The sequence below is a fragment of the Mizuhopecten yessoensis genome, unplaced genomic scaffold (genome assembly GCF_002113885.1).
Source record: "Mizuhopecten yessoensis strain PY_sf001 unplaced genomic scaffold, ASM211388v2 scaffold9371, whole genome shotgun sequence".
NCBI classification, from domain to species: domain Eukaryota; kingdom Metazoa; phylum Mollusca; class Bivalvia; order Pectinida; family Pectinidae; genus Mizuhopecten; species Mizuhopecten yessoensis.
Window position 1 is genome coordinate 162,453 of NW_018408014.1, and position 22,771 is coordinate 185,223.

The 22,771-nt window shown below is 36.0% G+C and overlaps 2 protein-coding genes across 7 annotated transcripts in view; one reads left to right on the forward strand and one right to left on the reverse strand.

Annotated features, from left to right (window-relative positions):
• The first annotated feature begins 2,846 nt into the window (after window positions 1-2,846).
• Window positions 2,847-11,832, forward strand: LOC110457922 (methyltransferase-like protein 2). 3 transcript variants are annotated; one of them, XM_021509388.1, is made up of 9 exons: window positions 2,937-3,023; window positions 5,552-5,748; window positions 6,806-6,897; window positions 8,056-8,474; window positions 8,729-8,839; window positions 9,350-9,489; window positions 10,096-10,202; window positions 10,560-10,625; window positions 11,307-11,832. In XM_021509388.1, the coding sequence occupies exons 1-9, from the start codon at window positions 3,021-3,023 to the stop codon at window positions 11,597-11,599; spliced, it is 1,428 nt and encodes a 475-aa protein (XP_021365063.1). In that variant the 5' UTR covers window positions 2,937-3,020; the 3' UTR covers window positions 11,600-11,832. The 3 variants fall into 3 exon arrangements, with proteins under 3 accessions (XP_021365065.1, XP_021365063.1, XP_021365064.1); XM_021509390.1 differs by lacking the exon at window positions 5,552-5,748 and having other exon boundaries at window positions 2,847-3,023; XM_021509389.1 differs by lacking the exon at window positions 10,560-10,625.
• Window positions 11,833-13,878: 2,046 nt separating this feature from the next.
• The window catches only part of LOC110457923 (ribonuclease P protein subunit p25-like protein), a 13,594-nt gene continuing 4,701 nt past the window's right edge, over window positions 13,879-22,771 (reverse strand). The window contains exons 1-7 of one of the 4 annotated variants that reach the window (XM_021509391.1): window positions 21,690-21,783; window positions 19,045-19,283; window positions 18,036-18,128; window positions 17,046-17,080; window positions 16,647-16,688; window positions 14,599-14,673; window positions 13,879-14,421 (exon numbers count right to left, since the gene is read on the reverse strand). In XM_021509391.1, coding sequence (XP_021365066.1) covers window positions 14,238-14,421; window positions 14,599-14,673; window positions 16,647-16,688; window positions 17,046-17,080; window positions 18,036-18,128; window positions 19,045-19,185 — 570 coding nt within the window. In that variant the 5' untranslated portion in view covers window positions 19,186-19,283; window positions 21,690-21,783 and the 3' untranslated portion in view covers window positions 13,879-14,237. Of the gene's footprint in view, window positions 14,422-14,598; window positions 14,674-16,646; window positions 16,689-17,045; window positions 17,081-18,035; window positions 18,129-19,044; window positions 19,284-21,513; window positions 21,591-21,653; window positions 21,784-22,771 lie in introns of those variants that run through there. The other 3 variants (XM_021509392.1, XM_021509394.1, XM_021509395.1) reach the window with 3 other exon arrangements.

Genomic DNA, 22,771 nt, shown 5'->3' on the forward strand with positions numbered 1-22,771 from the left:
ATGTGAATCTCAACTTGTCGTGACCATGGACGACCTAATCAAGTCACATGATGCCAACAAGCAGGTGGACTGTGTTGTGTTGGACTTTTCCAAAGAATTCGACGCTGTGCCCCACTCACTCCATGCTGCTTATGAAGGTACGCACCTATGGCATAACAGGGCACATACACGAATGGCTTACCCATTTCCTGACTGCAAGATCTATTCCGAGTGATACTGGAGGGGGAAATGACAGAGGAAGTACCAGTGGAATCCGGTGTGCCGCAAGGAACCGTCCATGGACCCCCATACTCTTCCTCTGCCATATCAACGACCTACCGAATTGTATCAAGTCCCAAGTCAGGCTGTTCGCTGATGACTGCCTCCTGTACCGTGTGATCCATAGCCTTAGCAACCATATCATCCTCCAACAGGAACTCGAGGCTTCGGCCAGGAACACGGGGATGAGGTTTAATGCTCGCAAATGCTACCTGTTGAGCGAACGCAACCTGAGTCAACATTAATATTTCTACAGTCTCAACAATGCCATCCTTCAGCAGGTTGACTCTACCCCATACCTAAGTATCACCATCTCCATGCAGCGACCTTAAATGAGGAACACACATATATTGGGAAAATTGCCAAAAAGGCCAACTCCACCACATGTGGCCTTTCTGAGAAAGAATCTGAGAAGTTGTCCACAGCAGTATAAGTGCACAGGGACATGATAATTTGTTACAAAAGTGTTCAGATTAATTCTACATGTTTTAGGGGTTTCACTCCCAATGATAAAAGTATATGATCATTGGGGTGTCATTTTTACCGAATTACTCTGAACACCTTACAGTAGTTTAGGTCCAAATATAGCTCTAAAAAATTCTCAGGTCCCTGTGAGTACACATCCCTATAGTACGGCCCATAATGGAGTATGGAGTGATTGTGTGGGACCCCTACCAGCAGGGCGACATTAACTCCCTACAGAAAAGCAAGCATCGGGCAGCCAGCTGGTTCATCACCGGGGATTATAAATCCCGTGATGACGACGTCATTACATCCACACTGCTAAAATTACAACTTCCCCCTCTTCACGACCGACGCCGGAACTCTCGTCTTACATATTTGTATAAAATTACTGAATGGCTAGTGCCAGCCATACCACCAAACCAATATCTGCAACCAAAGAGAGCAGGCCGTAACATCAGACCTAAAACTTGCACATACTTTTAGGCCAGTAACATAGTAAAACAAAGGTATTTTGACAGGTGTTCTATTTCTTGATTTTCGAAAGGCAATCGACCTTGTGAACCACTCTATTTTAATGTCTAAATTGGAATTGTATGGGTGTTCATCCAAAACAATGATCTTTTTTCAAAGTTATTTGAGCGGGAGATTTCAAATTTTAAACTTTAAGAACACTTTGAGTGATTGTCTCCCTCTTACAGTCTGTGTCCCTCAAGTGTCAATATTGGGGCCACTTTTGTTCATTTTATATGTAAATGACCTGTCCCTGATTACAAATCAAAGTTCTTTGTATATGTACGCTGATGACACCGCAGCGCAATCACAAGGGAAATCACTTGATATTGTAAATACCAACCTCAACGGTGCGATGAAAACAAAATGTGTGTAAAAAAAAAACAGAAAAAAAAACGAAAGTCATGCTTGTTACTACTTCACAGAAAAAATGTAAATTAACAGAAGAGTTGTCAGTTGTTATCAACAATATAAACATGGAAAATGTAAAAAGTGAAAAACTTTTGGGAGTGTCCATAGATGATGGCTCTCTTGGAACATTCAATTTACAAATGTCTGTTAAAAGATATCATGTCAATTTTTTCAGATGAAAAAGTTGAGACCCTTCTTGAGCCAGTCATCTTGTTTGCATTTTTTAACTGCTTTGTTAACCCACATCTGGATTATTGCTCAACTGTTTGGGGTAACAGCTCAAAAAATAATATTGTAAAATTAGAACGCCTGCAAAAGAGAGCAGCCAGAATTATTTTAAAATGTGATTTTTCCACACCTTCCTGTGATATGTTCAAAAAACTAAATTGGTTACCTTTTCACAAGATAATTTTATATGGAATCTTTTACCAAGTCATATTAGAACTTGTACTTCATTTTTAGCATTTAAGAGATCTGCAAAGCAATTTTACTTGAAATGATTTATGATTTCCTCCCTTATCCTGTATTTTATACATGTATATTTCTTAAAGCTGTAAATATTGTACATTTTATCATACATTGCATCTTGACCATATGTAAGATGAGCTTCATGCTCAATATGTTATCAAGAATAAATAAAGCCTTTATTATTATTATATATATATAAAACGGTCTGCGTGTCAGCATACAAAAGTTTTCCAGATACCAGAGACGTATAATGTATTTATACGTCTCTGCAGATACCAACAGCCAACAGTGACCAGTATACAAACTCGTTCTTCGTCAGGACAGTTGCTGACTAGAACCACCCCAAAATTCAACAGTAAACTGTGAAAGTGTCGAGGAGTTTAAAGCATCCCTCGAACCTCAGCGCGACTATCACTCCTAGCGCACTCTCTCCCTGCTGCAACTTTACCAGTTTTGGGATCTAGCAGCGTATCCATACAGATCTGATACATACAGATACAGATACAGGTACCTGCTTGATTATTTGCAAATTATAATAAAATGCATATGAAAATAATAACACGTGCTCGAAAGCACATTAAAAAATAACTACGTTCATTGATATTAAAATCGTGTGCGGTAAAAACGTTAAAATATTTTCCGAATTTTCAACCCAACTCCTATTTTTATTTAGAAATTATATGTACATGTCCAATGGACGTTTGTATTGAGCACAATTTGAGGCAAGCGTGTGGCTGACTTTGATCACAACATGCAGGCTGTCATTGTGCGACATGTGCTGAAATAAAATTCATGTAAAGCAACGATATGCAGGACTCTAGCGACCGGGATGAAGTTGAAGGGACAGCACGACCCCAGTTTGGAAATCGTCTCCTAACAGATTCCAAAAATGTGTTTGAACATAATGCATGGTAGGCCTATGTGAAATCACGGAATTAGAATGCTATCTAAGTCCGTGGTGATACAGATACAGATACACTAACAGAAGCTTTATTTTACGTCGAATATTATAAACATACAACATAAGCTACGAAGAGCTTTTATTTCGACAAACACATGTAAAGAAACAAAAAAAAAAATACATAACAAGAAATTTACAAAATACACATACATATTGAAACGTTAAACAGTAAAAATATGAAGCATATAATGCTGAAATAATATCGTAACAGGTTTGGCGCATACAATGTATATACATGTATATGGATAACAGTCACGGACTTAGATCTAATTCCGTGGTAACAGTACAATAAAATACATTGAAATGATAACACAAAGTTTGTTAATCGTTATGATAAAAAAATCGTCCTTCTTTCAATGTAATCCAATACATATATATAGTAGGACGAGGAATAGTGATAAAGGTCCATTATTGCTCCATTTCGGCGGCCCGTTACTGGCGACCTGGCGTAAAACACACCTGTTCAACGTAACATTGATTAATACATTCTTTTGACTAATCTTTCTATTATATGGACCATTTCATAAACGATAATAATTGGAATGGTATAGATTCGCGGTCCATTTCGGCGCTTTTTTTTCTCCATTTCGGTCATTCAACTCCATTTCGGGCATTACCATGTCAGTCCAGCCCGATGGCTGATGCTCAGCCGCTGAGCTAAGGGAAATTCCCTGCAGCTGACGCTTGTAAGGCAACATAATCAATGCACATCTTTTAAACTATTATCCCCTTTTCTCAAACACCAATCAATTTTCTTTGACTCCCCGCCAAGGGTTCACCTCAAATGGGGAGAGTCAAAGACACCAATTTGTAGTAAGATTGATTGATTGGTTTCACGTCCGCTTCACTACCGAGTAGTTCGGTTATCCAGCAGACTTGTAGTAGGCCTAGGACGAGGAATAGTGATAAAGATAGTGCTGTCGCTGGGGCTTGAATGCCAACCATTGGCTCTCAAGCCAGATGCTCTACTGCTGAGCTAAAGGGAAAATTCCCTGCAGGTGTCGCTTGAAATGCAACCTAATCTGTGCACATCTTTTACACATAATACAATGAATGAGGTACAATGGTGCACAAAGATATGTTCATTGAGTTGTCTAAATCTTGGTAAAAAGGACAAAATGCTTTACTTGTGTTGTAGCACAGAATTGGATGTTTTATCATAAAAATGGCACACCCATTGATGGTATATATATATGTACTGATAGTTTAACCGAACGTTGATCGTAACCACTAAAACCTGTAATATTACAGTGAACACTTCAGTTTAGGTCCATCTATAAAGCTGTTACCCATTCTCAGGTCCCTAGTTACAATCATCCCACTTAACCTGTTTACAGGCAACATTAAAGTATATGCAAATGACGTACAGCTGGCTGTATATGTTACTGTCCATGTCTGTCCAGCACCAGTGGTTAAACAGACTACAGCTGGCTGTATATGTTACTGTACATGTTTGTCCAGCACCTGTGGTTAAACAGACGTACAGCTGGCTGTATATGTTATTGTCCATGTTTGTCCAGCACCAGTGGTTAAACAGACGTACAGCTGGCTGTATATGTTATTGTACATGTTTGTCCAGTACCTGTGGTTAAACAGACGTGCAGCTGGCTGTATATGTTATTGTACATGTTTGTCCAGCACCTGTGGTTAAATAGACGTACAGCTGGCTGAATATGTTACTGTCCATGTTTGTCCAGCACCTGTGGTTAAACAAACGTACAGCTGGCTGAATATGTTACTGTCCATGTTTGTCCAGCATCTGTGGTTAAACAGACGTACAGCTGGCTGTATATGTTATTGTCCATGTTTGTCCAGCCCCTGTGGCTAAACAGACGTACAGCTGGCTGTTTATGTAATTGTCCATGTTTGTCCAGCCCCAGTGGTTAAACAGCCTACAGCTGGCTGTATATGTTATTGTACATGTTTGTGCAGCACCTGTGGTTAAATAGACGTACAGCTGGCTGTATATGTAATTGTCCATGTTTGTCCAGCACCTGTGGTTAAACAGACGTACAGCTTGCTGTATATGTTATTGTCCATGTTTGTCCAGCCCCAGTGGTTAAACAGCCTACAGCTGGCTGTATATGTTATTGCACATGTTTGTCCAGCACCTGTGGGTAAAAAGACGTACAGCTGGCTGTATATGTAATTGTCCATGTTTGTCAAGCACCTGTGGTTAAACAGACGTACAGCTGGCTGAATATGTTACTGTCCATGTTTGTCCAGCACCTGTGGTTAAACAGACGTACAGCTGGCTGTATATGTTACTGTACATGTTTGTCCAGCACCTGTGGTTATATAAGCTCTCTGGATGTACTGTACAATTAGAATTCTTTCACTATATCAAAGTTCAATGGACATATTTTGTTTTGAAATGATACATCCAATTATATACATTACATTCAACATGTACTAATAGCATTGAGGATTACTTTGAAAACCATTTGTTGCCAACAATTCTTTTAATTTTACTTACAGATGAGTGCCCTGTTAAGAAATCTGTTTAGAAAGACTAGACTTCATTTATCTTTGAGAATACAGATACGCTCCAAGTCTGGTTCTGCCCATATATTCAACAATACTTCTGTTTACTGTAAAGATTCCAGCAAAAATAGACCTCCTTATGGAGCAAGACCCCTGGTCGACCCTGATAATGTCTTTCACTTCAACAACTGGTAAATCCTATACATTACATCATTATAGGCACTTAATCTCATTACTGTATCAAACACATATAGTTGTATGGTATTTTTAGGCTATAAAATCAAATATAAGCAATGTTCACATCAATATTGTTGAACTCATATCAGTATCATTCTACGAGTATGAAGCAATTCAATGCTCAACAATACATGTTAATGATACATCTTATGTTGCTATACATATGCTATACATGTACATATTTATTCCTGCTTGGAATCCAATTTTTAGACAGGCTAGTATACTTGTATTAGCACTGTTTAAGCTTCCAATATTCTCAAACAAGTGTTGGAACCAAACCATTTATTTGTAGTACAGGTGTCCTTCAAATATTTTATAATTTATATTAGTACTCAATGTATTTGAAAAAGTTTTTAGATTACTTTAAATTTAATAACTTCTCATTTCCATCACAATCAGGTTGGACTGAAATATTTATTGTATCATTTGTAGGGCTGTCACAATATATCGGAAAGCAGGTATATCGCAATACACTGGTATACCACAGTACAGAGATGAAATATTGCTGTATTGCAATATTTTTCAAAAGCTTAATTTTATGTATCTGCTTGGTGTTTTAACTTTGCAAATTACTACAAATTCTAACAGATATGACAATAAGCATAAAGCAGGCATTTGATAGTTTAAATTTTGTAATCAGTGGTTGGTTTGACAAAAATCTTAAATCTATGTAATCTGTATTATATATGATTAAGTTTGATAAAAAATAACATTCTTACAACAACTTATTATGAAATTGAGCACATCCTTCCTGTGACAATCTATCGGGATGCGTATTGCAATATATCGTGATACACTCTTGGCGTATTGTGACACCCCTAATCATCTGTCAATTAAAAAACATCTCATTGAAGAAAGAAATTATGAATAAATTGAAATAATTGTATAAAGTGTAAGCTATCTAATTGTTGAAGTCTCCTTATTATACATAATGACAAACACTGGTACTGATAGCATACAATGTATGTATTTTGTATTCAGTTGATGAGGACACTGTGTTTTTTTATTCAGGGACAATGTTGTGTGGGATGAAGAACAGGAAACAGATGCGAGGAGAGTTACTTCACAGCAACTGAAAGACCAGCTGTCGGAAGAAGATCAAGGTGGGAATCAAACCTAGTCATGTATAATGGTCTATCACATAACAATTAATGTACCAGTTCAACAATTAAATTACAATAATTCAATATACATTAATAATTCATATACATGTGACCAGGATCACATTTAGAAGTGCCTCCAATATACATGTATTTTGTACTTCATTTAGGTAAAGTAGTACATGCTCTTGTCTTCATCATGAAGAACTGTTTCACTCCTGTTTATTTTTCAACATAGGATATTCTCCCTTATGTATACGTAGATGGTTAAGCTGCATACAAATCATTTCCGGCTTGAATAACATCCATGGGAAAAAAACTTTCATTTTAATACTTTGTATTTACGGTTTAAAAATAGCTACACATTCGTATGTATGTTTGGATTGGTCCAGATTTTGACCCTTGAAGTTTGTTTTTCTTTTTAATTTCTTTTTCTGTTTTCAAAATATTCAAATTTTGGAACAGCTGTAAATCTATAAAATGCATTGCAAGATGTGTTTTATAATATATATTGAATATTTTCATGAAAATGACATATGATATTGCATCAATATAAAATGGAAACAAGAACTGTACAGTGCAAAGTACTTAGCAATGGTACTACCTCTGGATTTCACTATTATATTATGGCTCTGCCTTAAAGGAAGTTTTCCTCTGGTATTACCTGGAAACACTATCAGAATTTTCTGAGGAATTCTGCCATGATTGATTTCATACATCTGATATGTTACCAGGTAAATGTATTTTGAATTCAGCAAAGAAAAAGAGAAAGGAAAAAAAGAGTCTAAAGATGGCATCATTCAAAAACTTTGGACAGTAGAATAGTTTAAAAACAGAATAAACATGTATGTTTTTGGACTGTTAGCTTCCATATTTTGCTGTCACTACCGGTGTACCAGATACATGTAAATTAAAATTGTATGCCTTAATTTTCAGACAAGACAAACACACGTAGCTTCACTACTGTAAATATTGAAACAGTACTACAAGAAAAAGTGTAACTTTATAATACTGTCTGTCACCAGCTGCAGTTACTCAATCTAGGGAAGATCAAAATTATTCTGTAATTTTGAATCACAATTGTAGAAACAGATAAACATTGTAAAGGAATGATAATGAAAATATGTGTATTTTTTAATTTTATGTTTTCACTTGTGACAGTTGAGTATGATGTCAATGCTGGCGATTACTGGAACAAGTTCTACAACCAACACAACAACAGGTTCTTCAAAGACAGGCACTGGCTCTTCACAGAATTCCCCGAACTGGCACCAGAGGGAGCCCTCGTCTCTCCTGAAGGATCAAATGACTCTCAGATGAGTAATAACAGTTGCAATAAAGACAGTTTAGAAAGTAATAATCTACTTGAGCAAGCACCTTATGCTGCTGTTGGAGGCAGTGATATCCCAGGAGGTGTGACAAAGTGTTACTCTGAAGGTCAGAGCAAGGACAAGTGTGACTCTGTCAGTGACATTCCTCAACAAGAGCCAAAAGTTACTGTAGATGACCAAAATAGTTCTAACACTTGTGATAGCGAGTCAAGTTTTCCTGGACAAGATGCAAAGTTTCGAATATTTGAGGTTTGTGAAATTGTATTAATCCTTCAGTCACCATGTATAAATAGTGATATTCCTTTTTTCATTGTTCTCTTCTTACTCCTGTGTTATGCCATTAGTCATTTTTGGCATTCAGATCCAGATGCAGGCAATAATGTCCACCTTTCCCTCAATATTGGACCAGGTATTTTTTCAGCATTTTTACTCATCTAATTTTAATAATACTGCATGAAGATATTCACTGCACAAATTAAACTTTTGATATTTATATATTGCAGGTTGGGTGTGGTGTGGGAAACACTGTGTTCCCTGTCCTTCGTACAAACAATGACCCTAACCTGATGATTTACTGTTGTGATTTCTCCTCTACTGCTATACAACTTGTGAAGGTAAGGAAATGTTTGGTTAATGAACTACATTGTACTCCTATTTGTGTAATTTGTGTAATTGTAAGTTAGAATTATTCACATGAGAATTTTTCTTGTAATTTTATTTTCAACATGCCATGCAATTGTATTTAAGGTTACACTAAAAAGGTACTACATGCTGTCTTCCTTTTTGAAAAATATGCTGTGAAAAAGAAGGACATGCATTTAATCATGCAAATTTAACCGTATTTTTTAAATAGCTGTATGCATGCTATTTACTTTAAATTATTTCTTTTAAATCAGAATTATTTAAGAACAAAACATTTTTGCACCAACTAATTGCGACTCCCATGGGTTTTTCCCCCCTTATTTTTGTACAAACTTCATGATCACCATTATCTTTATCAATATTTTTTCTGAAAAGTCATGAGTACATACATACATGTACATAACTGATTGTGTTGTTATGAATTTCTGGTATCATTGTTATTGTAAGCAATATATTATGATTATTATTATTTGTCTCCCTAGGAACACCCGGAGTACATCCCGAGGAGGTGCCACGCCTTCGTTAGTGACATCACAGACAGTTCCACTCCCTTACCCTTTCCTGAGGGAAGTCTAGACCTTATCATCCTCATCTTTGTTCTGTCGGCTGTCCATCCAGACAGGTATGATATAGGTATACACAAATAAGTAGCTCTAAATAAAATCTGTTTTAGTGGGGAAAGAACAAACAAGGATAAAAGAATGTTAAGTACTGGTTCTTTCTGGAACCAATTATCTTTCGTAAAAGCATATACTTTACCAATTGTATATTTTACTTGTAAACAAGATAAATATTATTTGATAAACATTCTATGACAGATTAACATGTTTTGAAATCATTATGCTTATTATTGATATAATTCACCTGTACAAAATACAACAGAACCTTATCTTGGGCTAAAATGATGACACTGTCCTCCTTTAAAAGTTACTTCACGGAATCATTTGTACAGATGACGATGACAACACCAATGTTAACTGAGTGATCCCTTAACCTATTCACGCCGGAAGTCACATTTGAACCTTACAAAATCAAAGACTGGGCAAGTCCAGTTTAAAAATGTAGGGGTGAATGACTTAATGGCTTCTTTGTTTTGCATTTTAAACAGAACTAGAATTTTCCCTTCCATTCTCGTACCTGCAAGTATCTTATAAAATAGTTCCTCTCATCCCTCTTTGCATGTGTATTTTATATTTACATTCATCAGTATTTGTTTGTGAAATTTCAGAATGCAAGATGTCGTAGATAGGTTAGCCAAACATCTTAAGCCTGGAGGGACCATCATGTTTCGTGATTACGGCCGCTATGATTTGGCACAGCTACGGTTCAAAAAAGGTAATTTGTCTACAGAATCATATCATTTTGCAACTACATGTATTAAAAACGATTAATGCATATCTGAACAAGAGAAGATGCATTCCATCATAAGAGAAATTAAGTGTAACTGTAAAAATTTGGACAAACAGTTGTAATATGTAATTATTTTTAATATCTAGGAAATGATATTTTCATCAAGTCTCATGAAAAACCATGATTACTTTTTGTTTACAATTACTTCACCAGAGTCAACTGAGAACAAGAGTTGATAATGGAAACATATATTTCTTAATTGCTTGCAATCAACACCTGAACCTTGTGTTTTTGATGTATATAGAAGTGTATGTCAAGTGAATGAATGGTTTGTAAACACAGGTAGATGTCTGTCAGAAAACTTCTATGTCAGAGGAGATGGAACAAGAGTGTATTTCTTCACACAAGGTAACACAATTTGTTTTGAATGGCTGATATCACTACAGGATGGTGTTTTATGAATATTTGATAGCATTTAAGTAAGCTAACAGTATAAGTATATAAGCTTACAGTAAAAGTAAGCTTACAATATAAGTATAAGCTTACAGTATTTGCATACTTCTGAAATCAGAAGTCCAAGTCTTATCCGCTTTATGACTAGTTAATGAAAATCGTTCATATTGTTATAATAGTTTCAAAATAAAAACTTAACAATTAAATCTTCATGTATAGTAATCTTTTAAAATCATTGACAATAGATAAGAACAAAAAATCTAAATGTTCAGATATTTCTCATAAATTACATTTTGAACATTTGTGTTTAATAAATTAATAAAACTTGGCCCTGGACTAATTGATGAAGTGGTTCAATAAGTGATACCTGAAGGGTTTACCCATAATGTCTATAGCTGGTGTGTAAATTCTGAATGATTTTAACGAGTTATTTTGATGAAGTTCTCCAGTGTATTTTATATTACAATAAGTACAGCATTCATTACCTCAATGAAGTTTCAAATGATTTAATTAAGGATAAAGGATCAGATACATAAACTCATTCAGGGCAAATAATTTTAAGTGACAGAAGCCAAGGTGCTAGGATGAATACGGTGGATGGTGTATTTAGTTTTTTTGTACTTTGCTACTTTCCAGATGAATTAAAAGACATGTTTACTAAAGCTGGATTAAAAGAAAAACAGAACTACGTTGACAGACGACTCCAGGTAAATAGAGGGAAACAACTGAAGATGTACAGAGTGTGGATTCAGTGTAAATACACAAAACCTGATCATGACCTGCACGCCGGTGAGGAGGTCACGGGTGATGGAAGGGAGATAATTCAAGATATAAAACGTGATTCCAATAAATCTGACACCACAGAAACAGAGCCGGCTTCTGGCGCTGAGGCACAGTCACCTCACTTACTTAGTGAATCCCCTTCATGACAACAGAGACAGTTAACTGATGAATGGTGCGACTAATAGTCATCAGCATGTAATGGAATACATGGAATGGACATTTTCAGGTGGATTTTGCTACCATTTGACATTTAAACTAATCAATTCAGCACTGTGAATGTGGATAAGTGTAGTGTATGTGATCTGAAATGATGTTGTTTGATATGTCTACAATTTACATGCATATTTTATTTCAATAAAGACAAGCAGATGCCAACCCAGCAATTTATTTTTCCAGTTATTCAACAATTTTAAAGATTAAAAGAGCATTAGACATATTTCATGTTCTTAATTAGGGCCCCGTATCGGAGATACGGGTGCCCTATAGTAATCCCTCTGTCTGTCTGTCCTTCTGTCTGTCTGTCTGTCTGTCTGTCTGTCTGTCCACAACTTTTGTTCCTGGCTGATAACTTTGGTATCTATGGACCGATGTACATGAAACTTGGTCCAGATGTTCAGTTCACAAAAATACACATTGAGGTAAAAAGTCAAGGTCAAAGGTCAAGGTCATTAGGTTCAAAGGTTAAGGTCAAATTTTACATCTTTTCACTGATTAACATTTTGTTATGACATTATGGAGCAAAGTTGATTAGAATTAAACAAGGAGTCAACTGACCTAAGGTCAAGGTCATTGGGTCAGGGGTCAAGGTCAAATTTTGTAGCTTTTCACTGGTGAACATTTCGCTAAGACATTATGAAGCAAAGGTGTTCGGAACTAAACAAAGAGACACACTGCGGTAAAAAAGTCAAGGTCAAAGGTCAAGGTCATTAGATTCAAAGGTCAAGGTCAAATTTTGCATCTTTTCACTGATGAACATTTTGAAATGACATGAAGCAAAATTGATCAGAATTAAACGAGGAGTCGACTGACCAAAGGTCAAGGTCATTGGGTCAAAGGTCAAGGTTAAATTTTGTATCTTTTCACTGGTGAACATTTCGCTATGACACTTTGAAGCAATGTTGCTCAGAATTACAAAAGGAGTCAATTGACCAAAGGTCAAGGTCACTGGGTCAAAGGTCAAGGTTAAATTTTGTACCTTTTCCCTGATGAACATTTTTTTATGGCATTATGAAGCAATGTTGTTCAGAACTTAACAAAGAGTCAACTGATGAACATTTTGTTATGATATTAAGAAGAAAAGTTGGTCTGAATTAAAGAATAAGTCAACTGACCAAAGATCAGGGTCACTGGGTTAATGGTCAAGGTCATTTGGGTCCAAAGGTCAAAGACAAAGTTGACTTTGACCCTGGCTCTTGATAGAGGAGGTTTATAAGGTGAAATAAAACAAATCAAAGCTAACAAATGAGTGTTGCATTGGTATTTGAAGGTAGAAGGAAACTAGACTCATATCATAGTACATGTAAAATGTATATTTTGCTTCCTTGCGATTCTTTTTGAAGTCCAAATGTCAAACTTCAAGCTCAGCTATATGGGCAGATCGTTTCTTGATGATTATGGGGGATATATTGCCACAAGACGGGGCCCTTACTGACCTGTCAGTGTTCTAGATTGTAAAAGGCGCACCTAAACTTTCATGCTTGTTGTTTATTGAGACAACAATTGATGATGTCTAACAAAAGAATAAAAGTGATCAGTCTGAGATCTGTGTAACCATGTGTGGCAAACATAAGAAACAATTATTTGAAAGCAGGCTCACTCTCTTAGTAAATGCACTGAGATCCTATGTATATAAAAATATCATCCAATATAATGTTACACAAGCCAAACATTGCACACATGCAGCAAGGATTGAGATTTGTCAACAAGTATTATATGTGTGATTATAGAAATAGAAGAGTTAAAAAAAAATCAATTTGTTTGGCATGGAGATCTTGATTTGTTTGAAAAACAAACTTTTAGACTTGTGTGACGCTCACTCCGGAGTCACAGTCAAAAGAAAGAATGTAGTAAAATTTGTGTCCTGAATATTATTTTATACATACATGTACATATAGTGCTGTGAAATTTAATGAGATATGTTGCACTCTGCCAGAAATAATATACCAAGGTGGCAAGCAGAATGAGCTACAATGTAGTATGTATTCAGTACGCATGTAAGTGTTATTGTTTGGGGAGTACAGAGGTGGTCAGTGTGCTGTTGACAGCTTCCTGGTCTTGTGGTAAGTTGACAATATAACCATTCTGTAGGCATTGGGAAGTATCCTTTGACGTTCCCTAATTCGTAAGTTATCACTCATAATAAACAGCTAGAATAAAGAGTTTGTTTAAAATACATCAATGAAAATGTCAACAACAAAAAAGCTTTAAACAACAAATTTATTGTAAAACAACTTCTTAACTATATCATGTCTATAAACAACTTGAACACTTTAAGATTGCAACAACAGTCAAATGACACAACACGTACCTCAGTCTGTTAAAAAGGTGGTGAATAAATCAAGTCTCTGAAGTATTAATGTGATCATGTGATACAAAAGGTATTGAAGGAGTTGAGACTCTCGAGCTCCTATAAATGGGAATTTTCCTTTCACCACACAGAATCACATTTAATCGGGTTTGTCCACTTCAGCTGTCCTATATCTGAATACCACTTTTTCTGCACTTCCTTCGTGTTACTACGTTCCAACTGTACAACACGTGTCTCCGAGCCTGACAACTGTATGTTCACGTTTTGTCTCCAACACCTCCAGGTTTGTTTTTGTTGTCCCTTTGATTTTTGCCTTTCCGTTGGCGTTTGCCAGTTGCTGATCCCTGCTGGCCTGAATCCCTGCCATGTTTGCGTGAGGATGTACTGCTTTGTTGTGATGATGATGTCCACAAGACATCAACATATCCTGGAGCCTGATACCTAGACAGGCGGATATAATCATTAATAAATATTTCAGACAGAAAGCAAATCTTCAAGATCATTGTAATTATACATTTTTTATTAAGGAATTTTAAAATATCTAGCTGTTAAGACTAGTACTTATAGGCAAAATGTTGCAGAGTTCAGAAAAAATGAAAATGATCAATGAATACTCACCCAGGATCAGTGGTGTCCACTGGTACCTTGGACAGGAGGATAGAAATGGCAGGTATATCTCTGTTCACCTTCAGTCTGAAATGTAATCAAAGGTTATTCCTGTTTACTGTGGATCTATTATCCCTAACTTTCCGTTTCTTACAGGTGTCACCATATTTCGTTATTTGATTAATCTTGCAACACTTTAACAGTATACTATCACTCTAACCAACACGGCTACCAAGGCCTGATCAGTGAAATAGTCCTGGCCAGATTTAATTGTGCTAGTTATATCCAAAATGAAATTAAGGGGAGGTTACTGTATATATGAAACAATGAGTGCAATTGCAGGGATCTTTAAACATAAATCCGTTGCATATATGTAAAATGAAGTCATTGCTGACTGAAGATATTTTTTGAAGGGGCAGACAAAAATAGAGAAATCAAATATGCCTATTTAACTGAATTTATATGACAGTAATTAGCTTATGTCGAAACTTTGCTCACCCTGGCAGTAGTTAGCACAATGACTTAACATGTACACATGTGTACTTTAGTGATATACAATGTACACATGTGTACTTTAGTGATATACAATGTACACGTGTGTACTTTAGTGATATCCAATGTACACATGTTTTCTTTTAGTGATATACAATGTACACGTGTGTACTTTAGAGATATACAATGTACACGTGTGTACTTTAGTGATATACAATGTTCACATGTTTTCTTTTAGTGATATACAATGTACACGTGTGTACTTCAGTGATATACAATGTACACGTGTGTACTTTAGAGATATACAATGTACACGTGTGTACTTTAGTGATATACAATGTTCACATGTTTTCTTTTAGTGATATACAATGTACACGTGTGTACTTTAGTGATAGAAAATGTACACGTGTGTACTTAAGTGATATACAATGTGCACGTGTGTACTTTGGTGCTATACAATGTGCACGTGTGTACTTTAGTGATATACAATGTGCACGTGTGTACTTTAGTGATATACAATGTACATGTGTGTACTTCAGTGATATACAATGTACACGTGTGTACTTTAGAGATATACAATGTACACGTGTGTACTTTAGTGATATACCATGTACAGGTGTGTACTTAAGTGATATACAATGTATATGTGTGTACTTTAGTGATATACAATGTACATGTGTGTACTTCTGTGATATACAATGTACACGTGTGTACTTTAGAGATATACAATGTACACGTGTGTACTTTAGTGATATCCAATGTACACATGTTTTCTTTTAGTGATATACAATGTACACGTGTGTACTTCAGTGATATACAATGTACACGTGTGTACTTTAGAGATATACAATGTACACGTGTGAACTTTAGCGATATACAATGTACATGTGTGTACTTCAGTGATATACAATGTACACTTGTGTACTTTAGTGATATACAATGTACATGTGTGTACTTCAGTGATATACAATGTACACGTGTGTACTTTAGAGATATACAATGTACACGTGTGTACTTTAGTGATAGAAAATGTACACGTGTGTACTTAAGTGATATACAATGTGCACGTGTGTACTTTGGTGATATACAATGTGCACGTGTGTACTTTAGTGATATACAATGTACAGGTGTGTACTTCAGTGATATACAATGTACACGTGTGTACTTTAGTGATATACCATGTACAGGTGTGTACTTAAGTGATATACAATGTATATGTGTGTACTTTAGTGATATACAATGTACATGTGTGTACTTCAGTGATATACAATGTACACGTGTGTACTTTAGTGATAGACAATGTACAGGTGTGTACTTCAGTGATATACAATGTACACGTGTGTACTTTAGTGATATACAATGTACACGTGTGTACTTTAGTGATATACCATGTACATGTGCTAGTTAGTACACAGCAATATTTTAGTTTAAAAAATTGAACAGAATATTCTTTTTGTATCCAACATTGCATAGCTTATTATTAATACCTCAAACACTTGATATCTCCCAATTTCTTTTCTCAGTAAAAGTGTATCGATGAGTATAACACATAACAATGTACCACTTACCTGTCTAGTCCCTCAACCTTTGGTTCCCAGTATTCTTCTACTCTGAAAACAAATGAAAAGTTACGAACAGAATTCAATACAACTGTCTAGAAAATAGCAATAGATGAGAGAAATATATATATATAGATTAGCATTATCAGATTACTTCTACAATTGAAAATACTAACCACGATGTTCAAAACCTGGATTTTCTATCACGATTAGTGATACCTATTTTCATTTTACTTTTTTGAGAGATTTCTCAGAAATTACTGTTAGTTTTGTCAGTTTTTTTACTCACCTACATGTAGTTTTAGTTTTAAATTACAATGTTTTTTTACTCAGTTTAAATTCTGGTGTTAATAACTTGTTAAGTTAATAAGGTTACAAACACACCAGCACCAAGAGGAAATATTTTACCTTCTGTTCACAAGCTTTGTAATCTGATGTAGTGTCTGAAAAAGGAAAAGGGAGGTCATTTTTATCTAACACACAAAATGTGTATAGTGTACGTTGTATTTATGTACAATTCATATGACTATTCCACTAAGAGAATTTAAGACACAAATTCATGTGTACTTTACATGTATGTATACACTTCGATCCCTAGCTGCCTCTTCTCCTAGCTAGGGTATTCAACAAAACACATATACTAACCACTTACATTTATACACATAATTTGTTTATGTACCGGGGTACTTAACGGCGTATTTGCATGCGTGTATGTAAACTCTATGCCACTTCCACTGATACACAAAGCAATATTAACATGCGTATGATATAATGTGTGATTACACTAATTATCTATGTTTACTCAACTGTATACATGTATGTAGTTGCAAATTTCTATTAGGGATTTCTTTTTGTTGATTTTGCAAAAGCAAAACAATTTGCAAATCCAAGTAGGTACATGTATATACACATGTTACTCACGAAATTGTTAAAGTTTTGAGAAGAAAGTTAAAACAAAGGAGATGCTGATGTTGAAAAGACGACATTGTCAACTTTTGATTTAAGTAGGGTAGATAAAGTTTTGTATAGCAATTGAAATAATGAAATAATACCCATCAAAGTTAGCAATTACAAAGTACACAAGCCTGAAAACTACAGCATTTTTAACATAAAAAAATCTTTAATTGTACACATTGTACTCAAATTTGTTGAAGACAAATATTTTGCATTGACAAGTCCAGAGAGTTTGATGTATATAAGACATTGGAAGTTAACAGACAGTTGATACAAGCCCTACATTGGTTACCTCCCTTAGCCACCTGCACGCCGTACTTATAGGTAGTAAGCTGTGTTCATATGGAAACCATTCCATGATTTAGAATGCATATTAACATAGATGTTTACCACACATTGTAAGTTATAAATAATTATTGAACTTTAAGCTGAGTCAATGTTTACCTTATTTTTTCTCTTCATGATCTCTGCACATGAGATTGCTTTGGGTATGGCTGGTCCTGATGCATTCCACGTCATCTGTTTTACTTCTGGTTCCTTGAAAAATACAAACTTGTATTTTACTTTCAGACTTGGGGTCTATTTTGAATACTGTTGGGTATCCATCTTTGATTCCTATAACAACTGATCTAAGACCAAAGACAACCAATACGTTGGTTCTCTTCCAGTCCGTTAGGAGTCCTATTTGTAATATGATAAAAGTAACGTTACAATAAACCATGCCTGGTTAATCCCAGGGGAGCTCAATCAGTTTACTGGGAATTATACTTCAAGTATGGATCAGTTAGAAGCTGAATTAGACAAATTAAAGTCTGCCCCTATCCATTCATGAACAATTCTGGTAGTTAGTGGCCCTTGCAGCTTCATATTTCTACTACCATCTGACCTAGTTACAATGTACTTTATTTTTTTGTATTGCCCTGGCTATGTATAATGATCAATTTCAATCAATTAAGCCTAAAAGATATTAAAATTTAGGTTGATTAGACACCAATATTAGCCAACAATGCTCACCATACAGATATATGAATATGAGCTGTCATGAAGACTGAAATTACATATATTAAACATTGAAAAATCTGTCTCTTTTGTACAAAAGCAAGTGTTGTACATTTAGTATACATGATTCTCATGCTTAAGGACTTAGTTAGGGTTAGTTCTTTTTTTTCAAAATATAAGATTTTCAAGTTGAAATAACGCAAGATTGTAATTACCACGTAATCATGTCCTTAAGATGAATACAAGTAGTATAATATTGGTCGATATATATAAATCATCTGAATGAAAAACTTGAAGATCAACTCATTCACCCCTGAAGACACATTTGAGCTCTGCCAATTCAAAGGTTGGAATAATCAGGGGTGAATGAGTTAACCTCATATTTCTGTCTCTTAAGGCTTCAAATTTGAGTACTTCCTCCTCAGACACATTAAAATCTAATTTTTTGTGCTACCTTGATTTTTTTCATAGAATATCCAAGTAGATTCCTGAGCTTGCTTCCTGCTGAAACTTTCATCTCCACACCAGAATTATCTAGCGAAAATGGTACGGCCATGGAGACCTCCTGTACCTCTCCTTTAGTGTAATTCTCCATCTATAGAAACCTGCAAGATTCACCTCAATGTAAAGGTAGTGATGGGTGATCGGTGAGACTCAATGCATACAAGAGTATACTGGTGCAGCATCAGTCACCTAGAAAAGTGAAAGTAGGGAGAATCATCAAAAACATTCATAAGCAATGCAGAAGAAAAAACAGAAAAAGTGTTTAAGTGAATACATGTATATATATATTCAATACTTTGTAAAAATATCATATTCACAGGCATAAAAATTTTGGTTGGTTGCCTGCAGCTGTTAGTGTTTGCAAGAGCACCCAATATAAAAAGAATATTTGAAAAAAAGGTGCATGTCATATGTGTATATATGTGTGTGCAATTTCTTTGAAACCTCAGAACTGACCTTTCTTTAAGAATCATGTATCAGACATCTACTGGTGGAATAGCCGGATCGAGCTATATTTTGGCCAACGTTGTCAATAGAATAGCTGACAAACATGCAGACATAATGTCTGAAAAGCACCCCTATATATATACACCTCCCTTTTTAAATATCCACCAACAGATAGATATACATTAGTGTTATGGATTTTTGGACATGCCTTCATGTGTGTAATGCATGTGTGCTGGAGGCAGCTACGGCATTATGTACTTGGTGTATTTGCCTCCTTGTGATCGCGTGAATCTGACTTTATACGAGTAGTGCTTTCTCACAGAAACACCATGCCAATGGCACCAAGGCCAGCGTATAGCATTCCACCCCATCACATTATATTAACAACAGAGAGGAAAACTCATTGTTGCCATTACCCAAAATGCTGAAGTTTAAGCAGAGAACAACAACCACCATTTTGGAGGATTTTGGTATGTCCCGGCATGGGGACAGAACCCAATGCCTTCTTCATCTGGGCAAACGTTCAACAAGTAGTAGCGGAACTGGGATGAACTAGGTTGATCGTCAGCGACCAGATAGCTCAATTGGTAGAGCGTCCATCTAGACTATAGCTCTGATGGTCCCTGGTTCAAATCCAAATATGTCCGTTAGCCAAAGACTTGGACACTAAGACAGAGAAGGGAGGAATATAGCGGAACTGGACTGGGCAGATTGTCTGCGACCAGGTACAAAAATTGAAGCTCAATTGATAGAGGGTAAATCTGGAGTTTGGAGAGTCCCAGGTCCAAAACTCATACTTGCTGTGCATTTCTCAGTTCTGACTACATTTGGTGCCTGTGACCAACTCTTATACCAGAACCGGGATGTAAATAATGTTGTCTCCAGGGCGAAAACTTAGAAAAGGGAGGGAGAAATGTAGTGGAATTGGACTGGGTCGATCATCGGTGACCAGGTATACGTAGCTCAATTAATAGAGCGTCCATTTAGTGTTTGGGGGTCCCGGTCTGGCTGTGCATTTTTCCCTTCCTACTACACAAGTATTTACGATACGGCCATTAGCGAGGAGTTGCCAAGGAGGATTCCTAGGAAATGGAAAGGTAGTTATGAAGTAGAGAGAAGATGTTAAGATCCCAAACGTTATGGGTTAAGCAGATTGATTAGAGTCCCTTTGTGTCCCTGTAATCTACGATCTGTTGGGGAGTAAACACATCCTCCATGGGCAAACACTAGAACACATAGACCAAGCAAAATACCTGGGTGTTACAATCCAATCTAACTTAAAATGGGACTCCCACATAAATAATATTACCAAAAAAACAAATTCTACACTTGGCTTCCTCCGTCGAAATTTAAAAATAGGTTCAACATCAGTTAAGGCACAGGCATACAAATCATTAATCCGTCCATCCTCACAGTATGCCTGTCCTTTTTGGGACCCATACACCAAGGATAACATCAATAAGATTGAAATGGTACAACGCAGGGCTGCTCGTTCCGTACTAAACAAAAACGTCTACACTAATAGAACATCCAGTGTCTCTGATATGTAGAACCATCTTAAATGGCGATCGCTTGCCGACAGACGCAAAGACACAAGCCTATGTATGATGTTCAAAATTGTGAACAATCAGATACAGCTCTATTAGTAAACACACTAAACTTATACCAGCAACCAGGCAATCAAGACATGCCCACCACCAATCCTTCCAAATACCACACTGCAGAACCCAGGTCAGAAAACAGTCCTTCTTTCCACGATCAATATCTGATTGGAATAAGATCCCACCAGATATCATATCCTCCTGTTCTACTACTGCTGTACTATACTGAATCTTTTAAATCTGCTCTCCTGTAACTGTACCCTCAAAATTAAATCTATATACATGTATATATCATTTTGGCTTTATCGGAATCGACTAAATCTCTTTCTCCCTCATGACATTATCTTCAACTTGTTGAAGTTGGTCATTACCATTTAGAAGTAGAAGAGTACCACGAGTATACGTGTAGATAAAATCAATGTACCGGCATCGTACCGTACGTCGTGTTCTTGTGGTGGAGGGTACGAGTGCCTGTGGATATATTTAGATCATTAAATGTCTATGAACTTACTAATCATGTAGGGGTGAAGTGATAAAATTATCTTACAACTGTTTGCTGCTTTGTTACATCTTCACCATGCAATTTACAAGCGTTCTGTAAACATGGAAGAAATCTTGGTGACGAAAACACTTTTCTACTTCAAAACGAAAGTACACTTTAATAATCGACCGGACACCGATTTCGGATTAGTATGCAAGCTATGCCTGATAAAACAGTGATGGATTTCTATTTTGTTCAGAGGCTACACCAAATATTTATACACGATGTACTTTTTTTCTCCAAAGTTTAATGTAACACTCAACAAAACTCAAACAACATTGTCATTTAGATATAAGAAAACACGGGGAGAAAACACTACTTTACTAAAAGAGTCTCACCCCTTGACCCTAAAGTGTGTTTTTTATTTTACCACCTCCGCAAAATCCCAAGTTGCAACTTGCAACGCTCAGCGGAAATATACTAGCATAAGTTGCATAATTATATTATTGACCGCTCGTTATAGATGATCTGAAAATTAATACTTTTTATTGTAACCTTCCTAACCGCCCGGGCGATATTAATCATATCATTATACAAGAACGATAATGGGTTTTTTCGGCTGACACTATTATGTATAATCACGGACTTGGATAACAATTCTAATTCCGTGGTATAATCGACTAAACATATCCATTCAATTATTTTGGTATTATGTGGTACTTATAGCGTATAATTACCATCGTGTACGTACAAGAAAATATCTTCACACAGCATACTATTGTGTACGTATTAATAAGTTGTACGTACCAGAATGAGATGATATGCTGTACTTACAAGTATGATAATTCTAATTTAAATTTAAAGGTGACGCTTATGTGCCTCCTAAGTTGTACCATTTTAACCAGATAGCTTAGCAAATGTACCACTGTTGGTAATATGCACGCCCTTACATGAGTTAATCAGCGTGGACATTTCAGATATATCATTGTCTACACTAGTGAATTAGTCAACAATTATAAAACGCGAGACTTTATAGCTAGTGGCCTTGGGTGTCGCACTGATTTGAACTTATCCGTTTGTTTAGCAACTTAGTGATGCCATGAGTAACTCATTAATTAAACAGCAACGATGTTATGGTGTTATTTGTT